The following is a 10840-nucleotide window of genomic DNA, read 5'->3' as shown; positions in this document are numbered from 1 at the left end:
TCAGCACCCACCGGCGCGGCTCGGGAGTGGAGCGGGATGGCCGTATTGAGCCAGGCTGGCGGATTACAATCAGACGGCACCTCTGCCTCGTGCCAAAGGTGAATCGATGCAACTGTGTTGGTACACCGAGCACGACGGAGATCTCATTTTCACGTCTGTCAGTGCTCCACTGGCAAAAGGCAAAGGCTGCTTTGCGCTGCTCCTTGGCTTCTCAGACATCACGCTGTTGCTCCGTTTGATCTGTACATCTTTTGTACTTTAGATTTTGTCTGTTACCCCTGTTTTTCTTAACTCTTTCAAATACTTGTTGCTGTGTTTTTAACCGTCACCCCAATGCATCAGCAGCATTAAATTTCTTCATTTTAATATTAGCAATCACTATCAGGATTAGTTAACGTCCTCCCTTCTAGCTCTAAGAGAAGAAATACATGTCCCACTCCCACAAAAAAATCTTTATAATTACTTTTTGGAGTCATTTTACATGGTGGCAAAGCATTCGTTTCTCACCACCTCCACTGGCACTTCCTTTCTGAAGAGCTGTACGTTTTATTTTTAACTCCATTCACTCTTAATTGCATCCACAGGTCACCTGGAATTGTCTGGGTTGTTGACCTAGTAGCACAAGCGCCAGCATGGCCGCCTAAGAGGCTACGGCTTTTCCAGCCTGCTGTTTAAGGGCAGGCCAATATATAGCAAACACTAGATAATGAACCCTGTATCACTGGTGAGTGGAGCTCCCTCAAATAAGGAAATATATATATATATATTTCATTATTAGTTTGGGACATGATGGCAGACGACCCACAGTTACTACGCTGCCCGTTAGGACAGAGCCCCTTCCAGGAGGGGCGCAAGGGCCACCCCCGCAGGCCCCGCTGCGGCACCCCGGGCACCCGCCGACCCGGCCCCGCCGCGCCGAGGGGAGGCGTCGGCCCCTCGCCCCGTGACGCCCCACATTTTGGACCCTCCTCGCTTCCCGTCCGCCTCGGGGCGGGGGTGGGGGGGAGCGATCGGCGGCGAGCCGCAGCCTCTCCCGGAGGAGGCGGTGGCGGGACGCGAGCACTGAGGCAGGCCAGCCGCTTCCTCCTCCTCCTCCTCCTAAGATGGCGGCAGACTCCGCGGAGCAGTTCTGCGTGGCCGAGGAGCGGAGCGGCCACTGCGCCGTGGTGGACGGGAACTTTCTCTATGTGTGGGGGGGATACGTGGTAAGGCGGGAGGCGGCGGCCGGAGGGCGCCGGGGGCGAGGACGAGCGGGAGGCGGGGTGGGGAGAGCCCGGGGGGGGGAAAGGAACGCGAGGGGCCGCGCGGCGGGGCCGGCGCGCCGCCACACAGGGGACGCCGGGCTGGGGAAGCCGCGGGGGGAGGGGGGGAACGGGGCTGCCCCACCGCCTTGCCCTGCCCGCGACGCCCCCAGCCGCCCCCTCGGCCGGTGCAGCCCCTTGGCGGGCCGGGAGTGGAGCGCTGTTTACCTCAGCGCGGGCGCTGATTGGCCGGCGGCGGCGCGCGCGCCGGAGGGGCGGGCGCTTTAAACGGCGGCGGCGGCGCGCGCGGGTTGAGGCTTTGGAACGGTTTCAACGGTCGCTCTGAGGGGAAGGGCGCGCGCGGGGGGAGGGGCCGCCCCCTCCCCCCCCCCCCAGGGTCTCCGGCCCCTCCGGGCGCTTATCCTCGTCTCTGAGGATTAGTTCCCGAAACCGGCAGAAATGGTGCCCCCTTGTTTAGCTGCGTGCTGCACCGTTTTCCGCTCCCTGCTTTATGCAGCGCGTGTTCGGGAAGGGTTCGTGGAGCCGGCTCGCTTCCTCTGTCCTACGAATATGCACTTCGTACGTGCTCTGGGCTGAATATTTCCCTTGTCTCCCTCCCTTTGTGGGGGTGACAGCTATAATGCTGGGCTGTATTTTTTTCCATAATCTTTTTGTGTCATTCACGTTCTTGCTTCTGATTCCCTGCATTTTTTAGTTATTCTTAGTATTTTTTTTTGTTAGACAGCATGTTTCCTCCCTCAAAGCAGTTCTGTCATTTCTAAGATGTGCTCATGGTAGACGAGAACACATCTGCTTTTCTCCATCAAAGGACCACTGACAGTTCTGGTATAAATAAATCCTTGTGACTCTTAGCTCTGGATGAATTCAATCTGAAAGGGATCTATTAATGATACTATCCGATATCCGCAGCCAGTACATTCTCTTCTCAGGCTATGCACATTGGCCCTAAAATGTGAACATAAAAGTATGTAGTTATGCTCTGTATTATTCCTGGTCTTGCTCAAGTTGAAAACATGTTGCTGGGAACATTTTCAATATTTTGTATCTATGTTTTTCACGGGCTAAGGTAAGCTTTCACATGTGCAAAATGTTGGGGGGGGGGGGAAGAGAGTTCCTTGCTTGAATACAGAAGGGTTAGATGGGGAGTCCTGGATTTTAATTTAAAAATAGCCTAAAATAAAATAGTGCCTAAAATGGCAGAGGGATGGACTTGATGAGTGTTTCCGATCTGGAGTCTTTGGAAAGCTGTGCCTTTCTAGGGCTCTCAGGTGCTGAGGGCCTGGCTGTCTCTCATCTCCTGAAGCACATTATAATTTAGTTTCTGGGAATCAGAATGTGTGTGTGTTTTGTTTTTTTTGTTTTTTTTTTAACCAAAAACATTGGACTCAAAAGATGGGATAGAGCTGACAACTTGTGGCACTTGAAAAGAGTTACCCTATTCCTGAGCTTGATTCAGTCAACTGGAAAAAGGTTGTGTTGCCACAAGGGCTGCTGGTGACTACTGAAATACTGAAAATGCAAACAAATACAAATAGTTGAAATACAAACCCTCGACTGTGGTAGGAAGCAAAGCCGCATGGTTTGACTTGCTGGGTTACCCTGGCGTGCCTACTCCAGCCTACTGCATGCCTAGCTGCATGCCCGTTCTTGCCTGATCCCAAACTAATGAAGTTGTAGGACTCCCAGGAGCCGCATCCTGTAAACCATTCCCAGAGCTTTTGTTCCCTTTGGATGTCATGGGTAGGCAATATGTTTTTTGTGACTGCCAGTTATGCAAAGATTTCAGAACACTTTCTGTAGTGTCAAGGAGTTAACCACTTCTAGAGTAAGCATATTTAAATTAATGTGAATGATCTGTGATGTACAGGAAGATGTAGTGTTCCTTTTTGGCCTTACACTCCATAATACTCTGTAGAACTATGCAATATCTAAATAATTGGAAATATTTGGTAATCTTTTATGCTTTGGTCTTTGGAAACTAAGACTGGATTGATGAGTGCATTATTTTCAAAGGCTTTCTAATGAAGAACCCTGGGTTTGGGAACAATCAAAACTAAGAATATGTCAAGTTTAGCAAATAAAACTGCTAAATGCATTTTTAGCAAGTTTACATTTTTACCTGTGTAGAGTGCTATGAAAATCATTAAGTTAGTGTTTAAATAGCACTTTACAGAGGTCAGTCAATTTACATTTTTAATGTTGATGGTGGACTGGTGCCCAGCTGACATGATCTTAGCATCAGTGTGTTTGCTCAGAGCTTGCCAGGCAAATGCTTGGCCTCTCACCACTGAAATGTCTAGATTCAGTTTAGCAGACTTTTGCATGTTGTGAAAGCAGCAAGCTGTGTATAACAGCAGAACCTACCCTATGAAAGGTACCTGGCAAAATAAACTGTACCAAACGTAGCACTTGCATGCCTGGTTGACACCTTTCAAATTGAGAAGGTAATAATAAAGTATCATTTAAAAGCAAGTAATCAATATCAGTGATTAAATTGTTAATCAGTGAATTAAATTTAACTTTTGTGTTTAGCTTCTTTTGCTCATGCTCATTCCCTTTTAATCTTTTTTTTTTTTTTTTTTTTTTGATTTACCGAGTCTGGCTGTTTATTCCCCAACAGAGTTTCAGTTCTTTCTGTCTCTAATGCTAAGACAATAGTTAATGACATTATTGTTATCCAGCCTGGGTTCTGCAGTTGTGTTCTTTCAGGCTTCTTTTTCCCTGGTTGTTACTCTTCCTAATCATTATTGCCCAAATCATTTTTCTTTCTTCTATGGCCTCTGTTTGGGAGTCCTCATAGATCTGTTTTCCACAGAAGAATTAAGCTGCTTCTTCATGTTATGGTATAGTGAAGCTCTTGTATGTGACATTGTGTTCTTTTAAGTTCCTTCCTTCAGTCACTGCAAGTAACTGTTCTTTTTGTGCTTTTCAGATACACTTGTCTGTGTATTTTTTCCATTATGCCTAGAATGCCTCTTAATTAAAATTATCTCCCAAAGCAGAAAAATAATGAGTTTTAATTCAGGAACTTCAAATCTGGTCTATTTTATTTTGCAACATGTTGTTCTTGGAGTAAGACAAATTGGGAAATCTGTGCCTTTAATGGAAGTGCCTCAGGAATTAAGCTCCTTATGATTAAAATGAGTACTTTTCTCTTTTTATCCAGTTGTTGGGTTTCACTGCTATTTTATCAGGTCTTTACCCATCCACAGAGTTTGGCAAAGTCTTGGTTTTTGGAGAAGATAAAAAGGGGTGGTAGAATTAGAAAAAATCCTTTATCCTTTAAAGTCCTTTAAGATTTTTTTTTTCTTTAAGAACCAAAAAATAAAAAGAACAAAAGTAATATTTTGATGCTCATTTTTGATGTTATATATTTGGAGTTATGTAGGATAACAGTACAGCAAAATTTGCTCAGTGATCACATCCAGAACTAAAAAAAACCTTAGTAACAGCATTTTAATGGAGGAGGATTGTTGTCTATCTGGGAAGCAACTTTGCCAGTCTCTTGAGAAAAGGGATTTCTTCTTCTTTTTTTTTTTTTTTTTAAAATCATTGGTCATGTTACAGCTACTGTTGTGTTAGTTGTTAGTAATAATAGCACAGGTTTCCTGACTGCTTAACTGTTTACCTGTGCTATTTTATTATTATTACAAGTTGGCTCTTGTATTATATTTATATTGCTTTTTGAATACTGAAACATTTTTCTCCCTCCCTCTGATTTACTAATAGCCAAATTTAATTTTTATTATCTTCATGCCTTAAAATGAGTAATTAAAGATGTTGTTAACAATCAACAAAACTCAGTGATAGAAGGAAACGCATAACACACTATTTTTAGTAGCTTAAAAAATGAGAAAAAAAAATTAACTTCTAATATAAAATGTAAAATATTAGCATTACTGAGCTGACTGTTTAAACATTTAATGATCCAAGAAATAATGTTGAGATATGACTTATGCACTAGTAAATTATCTCCTTAAGATTATTTAATGTTGCTAAGTAACATGATTTGATAATTAATTTTAAAAGGTATGGTGTATTATACATAATTGATTTAACATTTGCAATTTTTTTTTGATTTAGTCAATTGAAGAAAATGAAGTGTATTTGCCTAATGATGAGCTCTGGATCTATGAAATGGATAGCGGGTTATGGTAAACTGCATTATTTATATTTAATTAATATATAAAGTTGTTATTTATGTAGGTTACAATTAGCTATGGTGAAAAGAGTTATTTCAGTTACATAAATGAGTTCTTGTTCACGTTCCTTGGAGTTCAAATAGCAGATGTTTAATGAAGACTTAGGAACAGACATATGTACCTGCAAATTACTCTAAGAAATACATTAATTCTTTAAGTATAATTGTTTTTTCTGAGAGGATGTTTTAAATGGCCAGCTTAAGGCTCTGTTGTTAAAATAGGTGCATAAATACCTGTGCATGCATTTTGGCTCCGTTCTCCTTAGAGTAACTGTTATGTTAAAATGAATACTTAAACACTAGATACTTGTGTGCATGATCTATTTACAGTTATATATTTTTTGTTATTTCATAACTATTATGAGTGTATTTGCATACATAAATCATTTTTATCAGTTAAGCTAAATGAGAACCTGCTCTTCCACATCACTAGCAATTTAATATTTGCATCTTATATTTATTGTGTTTACATATTGTATGTGGGCAGTGATAACAATGCTCCTTTTTAGAGTTTGCCAGTGGTTTCTGTTATGCTAGTTGCTCTCAGTCTGGTAAAGTAATAGCCATTTGGGCTCAAATGTGTTTTGTGACAGCTCTTTTTTTTTAGTCTCCCACCTATTTAGATAAAGTTTTTTGCATCCCCATATTTAAATCAACAATTTGAAATCGAGGGAAAAGGGGGAAAAATTGACGAAAAAGGGAAAACTAGATCAGGAAGGTGTCTTACTATGTATGAAATTCCACATCCATTTGGCCAAGGCACTGTCCTTTGAAAATAGCAGTTTGCATATGGTTAGCTATGAAGTTCTAGCACGTCTTTACTAGCCTTTTTGAACATTGTTTCCTCACTGAGACTGTGGTTTGATGTCTGCTTCTTTCGGTCTAATGGTTAGTTAAAGAAACCTCATACCCTTTCTTTCTTGTTCTTCACCACTGATATGCCCTTAGCAGTTGTACTGGTGCAGCTGTTTATATGGTCATGCAGGAAACTGCATCAGGGAAATGATCTGGGTTAAATATAACCTTTCTTTTTTGGGGGATTATTTTTAACCTGGATCAGTTCCTGATCGCATTAATTTTACAGTACAGTCATATATGTACAACTGAGTGCACAGCATGACACAGGAACAAGCAGGAATGAGAGAACAAGAGCAGAGAAAGAAGGTAGGCCTGCCTACAGCGGTGCCGATGCCAGAACAAAGGTGTTTGGAAGCAGCGCCCTGAGAAGCTGTTAGTGAGCACAGTTTGTGCCTTTCCTTTTGTTGGCTGCTTCCAGTTCTTTTAGGTTGGGGTAAGGACAAGCATGAAAATTGAAAGCTGTAGGAGTATTTTTCTTCTGTGTGGTCACCAGTGATACAATATGAAGCCCTCTGATCTAAATGCAGATGCATCAAAGCAGGGAATGAATGGAATTGATTGGGACCAGAAGTTAGAATTAGAACCAGCAGAGAGAAGAAAAACTAGAACTAGGCTTTGAAGTTGGGTGAGAAACTGTAATTGAGGAGGGAGACTTGGCTAAGGACCCAGTTGGAGAGCTCAGAGTCAGACTGGTGGAGAGCTCAGAAAAAGGAACTGGAGTGGCAGGAGAAGGGAACTTTGGCAAGAAACCGTGGGGTGAAAGCAACTGAGAATTCAGCAGCAAAGCTGGGGCACGGAGTTGGAGTGCCAGCACAGGGAGCCTGGGATTTGGCTGGTAGCCCTACAGAGTTTGAAGGTATGAAAACAAGCTGCAAATCCTAAACAAGTCACATGGTGGCTGAGAGAGGGAGAGATGTAGAGGCAGGTAGATAGATATATGTAGGTCCCTATTTTCTGTAGAAATTCAAGATTCTAGGAAAGCTGTTTTCAGGTATGGAGTGATGATTCCGAGTGCAGTCCTGGCCTAATGCTTGGGCTCATGAGTTTGGCAGAAATTCAGTTTCATCATGTAATTACGTAGTACTTGAGATTGCATGATGTTAGAATTTGTATCACAGGAAATTACTGGTTTGTAAGTGAAACTAATAAGGAAAAGGTTAGAAACTGCTACTAATTGCAGAAGAGCAGAGCCCTCATTGCTAAAACTGACACTATTGGAACTTTTTATTATACTAAATACAGTGCAAAATCCAGTTTTAGGCATGACATAATGGTTACCAAAATTAGTAAGTGCTTCTGACCTTTATTTCTACTTGTGCCTCAGTTTTCAATCTGTAAAATAGCAGCAATACCATGTTCTCCTTTCAGGGTTTTTTAAAGTTAACATTAATAGTATTTCAAATTTTTGAATAATTCCTCTTTTAGCCCTTCCGATGCTCTTTTAATATGGGCTTCATCTTCAGAAAAATTAAGATGTCTCTTAATTGTATGCATAATATTCACGTGAAAGTACTGTTATACCATAGGATCTGACTTAATACATCAGCTGTAGTTTCTAGTGCTGTTTATGGCCAAAACATTGCAACTGTTTTTTATAAATGTTTCACAATAAAAGCTTTAAGTACAAAAATTATTACAACATCTGTTTTGGTTTTGTTACTTTTAGTAGGTTTGGAAGCAGCACTGTAAGCCTTGATATATATGCTATATTGCAGGACGATGCACCTAATGGAAGGAGAGTTACCCACCTCCATGTCAGGAAGTTGTGGGGCAAGCATTAACGGGAAGCTGTACATATTTGGTGGATTTGATGATAAAGGATACAGTAATCGGGTATTGTATTATTTTATTTTGGAACATACTGTATTCGAAGGAATAGTAATGCTGAACTTCTTACTGTTTTATTAGGTGTACTTTACATTTGAACTGAGAAATTTAAGGAAAAGCTTTGGTTTTGTAGGAAAAGTATATTTTTAAAAGACTTTAAGCTGACATATAACTATAGTTTTTCTTCTAACATTTAACTTCATTTATTTTACTGGGAATTTTCACTGACCCATAGCTTCAGAGTAAGACCCAGTATTTTAAACTCCTTGTTTTTATTTCTAAAAACTACTAGTGCTTTCCTAATTGCATTTCTTTTTGTTGAAAAACAGATTTGCAGCCATAATTTAAACTTATCTCCTGTATATCAAGTTTTATTCTTGCTCTTTGATGATTTCCTTTCTTATATAGTCATGTAACAATTAAAGCTAAAATATAGCTGCTACTTTCCCTAATAACTGAAGACTAGTAAGTAGCAAAGTAGAGGAAATGAGCTATTTTGTCAATTAGTGTAAATGAAGTCAGAGTCCAGTGCAGACTAGAAAATAACTGAAATGAAGCCTATAATCACATCTCAGTTTAGTACTCTGTTCACAAACACAATACTGATTTTGGTGTGATGTACTAATTAGGTTAGGCAGAACTCCTGAAAGATAATAGGATTGAAATGAGCTGTTCGTCTTGCAGAAGTTTTTTGCGGGGCTTCGGTTGACTCTGGAAGGAGCAGGATTTTATTGTACTGGTTTGACAGAGCTGAGGGAAGGAAACTTGCTGCTAGTTCTCCTGCTTTAACTGTGTTTTGTGATGAATCAGGCTCTTCCTGTATGCTGTATTGTGAACTTCACTGTCGTTTCCTTTTTTAAAAGGAAGTAGGGTGTTCTGGGGGTGGTGGGTTGCTCTTACTCATTGGTGACCTGTGCTTGATTCTTCAACATCATTAATACTGAAAATGTTATTTTTTTCTTTTAAGCTGTATTATGTTAATTTGCGAACAAAAAATGGAACCTATAGGTGGAAAAAAATTACAAATTTTAAAGGTCAACCTCCTACACCACGTGACAAGCTTTCCTGCTGGGTGTATAAGGACAGGTAACACATTAAGAATATTTAATATGTCTTAACTGCAGAGAGGAAGTATTATAAAGTGAAGAGAACACAGGTTTGGGATTCGCGAAACTCTAATTCTTAGCTTGACTTGCTATGTGATTTTGTGTAACTCTTCTAACAACTTTGTACCTGAGTTTTCTCACCTGTAAACTGAAAAAATGGTAAGTATAAGCCTGCTTTAGGAAAGGATTGGGAAATTTAATTTATGTTTCTGGAATCTTTGAGATTTTAGATTACAGTCATTATGCATATGTTACTTATGTTTTTAGTTTTAACGCATGTTAAAAAAATCAGTGTAAAAAGACATTGAATTTTTGTTATTTCCTGCAATAAAATGTATATTTGATATATTTTCAAGGATTTTTAATAACATATAAATATTGACAATTGCAAGGACATTTCAGTGAGTATCTTTATCATATAAGGGGCCAATTCAGCCTAGATAATTGTGTTGTAAAAGTTACTGAGCATATTTAGAAAAAAAAATAGCTAAAAATAACTGTTTTACTCTAGATTTTATATTTACTATGGAAAGTGTCTTGATGTGGCATATCTGGTCACAAGTAACATATGGGTGATTTGATATGAAAGCTATTGTAAGCAAGTAAGAATATGATATGCAGTGAACACAATAAAATATAAATATATATATTATATAAATATAATGGGTCAGTACTATATCTTGATTCTGTAATTCTAATTTAACTGTAACGTAAATGAAAACACAGGTATTTGAACAGCTTCTCCTTAGCTAATAATGCAGGATTATTCAAAACTAAGTTAATTAATCAGAGTCTCGTGTAATCAGTATAATGAAAAGGTCACCCATTTCAGGTGGCAGAATGCAACTAGCATAACCTTTTTATTTAACCAAAGTATCTGGGGACAAGCTGTGCACCTTTTCAAAAGTAAACCATAAAATTTCACAAGATGTGAATTTGCAGATCAGGATGTCTTGGTATATTGCACAATGCTTTCAGTAACTCTGTTTCCCTAGGAATGTCAGTCTGGAATGACCTTCACCATACCATCATTTCCCAAATTGCCTTCTCCCAAGATCACTAACAGCTATACCAAATATCCTCAAATGTTGAAGTTAAACAAAACTTTAGGAACCATTACTTATGGATGGCCATTTCATGGGTGGAATATTAGGCTGGGAGGTGTGTAACAATACTTGCAACACAATACCCTTATGTTCAGTAGTACTTGGTTAAAAGAATCTCTTCCTAAGCTAGAGAAAGGCTTTTGTGGGTCATAAGCAGTCTGTGGGCTGAACTTTGGGAATATTTGTGATAAAAATATGTATGGCTAACATATGTAGCAGAAGCACAGGAATGTCAGTGGAAAGTGATAAGAACTCTAGCATAGGGAGTTCACTGTCTTGTATGTTATGTGTCATTTTGAGATTCGTGTCTGAAAATAAGACTGTGATAAGCTTGTGGATGGAGGAATACAGTATCTGGACTTTGAGGTGTCTTAAACTTGCTTCCTTGCTTGTGTGGGTTTCTGTCAGGCATGTTCAGGAGTGTAATGATATTACCTTCACCTTGGTAAGGCTTTCCGTGTAGTTGTGTGCTGTATGAAA

At 40.0% G+C, this 10840-nt stretch overlaps 1 protein-coding gene across 2 annotated transcripts in view; it reads left to right on the top strand.

Moving 5' to 3' along the window:
• Nucleotides 1-1062: 1062 nt before the first annotated feature.
• The window catches only part of KLHDC1 (kelch domain containing 1), a 31548-nt gene continuing 21770 nt past the window's right edge, over nucleotides 1063-10840 (top strand). For both annotated transcript variants that reach the window (XM_067295202.1, XM_067295203.1), the window contains exons 1-4: nucleotides 1063-1205; nucleotides 5346-5416; nucleotides 8037-8154; nucleotides 9116-9234. In XM_067295202.1, the coding sequence (XP_067151303.1) occupies nucleotides 1104-1205; nucleotides 5346-5416; nucleotides 8037-8154; nucleotides 9116-9234 (410 nt within the window). In that variant the 5' untranslated portion in view covers nucleotides 1063-1103. The remainder of the gene's footprint in view (nucleotides 1206-5345; nucleotides 5417-8036; nucleotides 8155-9115; nucleotides 9235-10840) is intronic.

This window comes from Apteryx mantelli, chromosome 4 (assembly GCF_036417845.1).
Source record: "Apteryx mantelli isolate bAptMan1 chromosome 4, bAptMan1.hap1, whole genome shotgun sequence".
Lineage (NCBI taxonomy): Eukaryota > Metazoa > Chordata > Aves > Apterygiformes > Apterygidae > Apteryx > Apteryx mantelli.
This window is presented reverse-complemented; position numbering and strand designations above follow the sequence as displayed.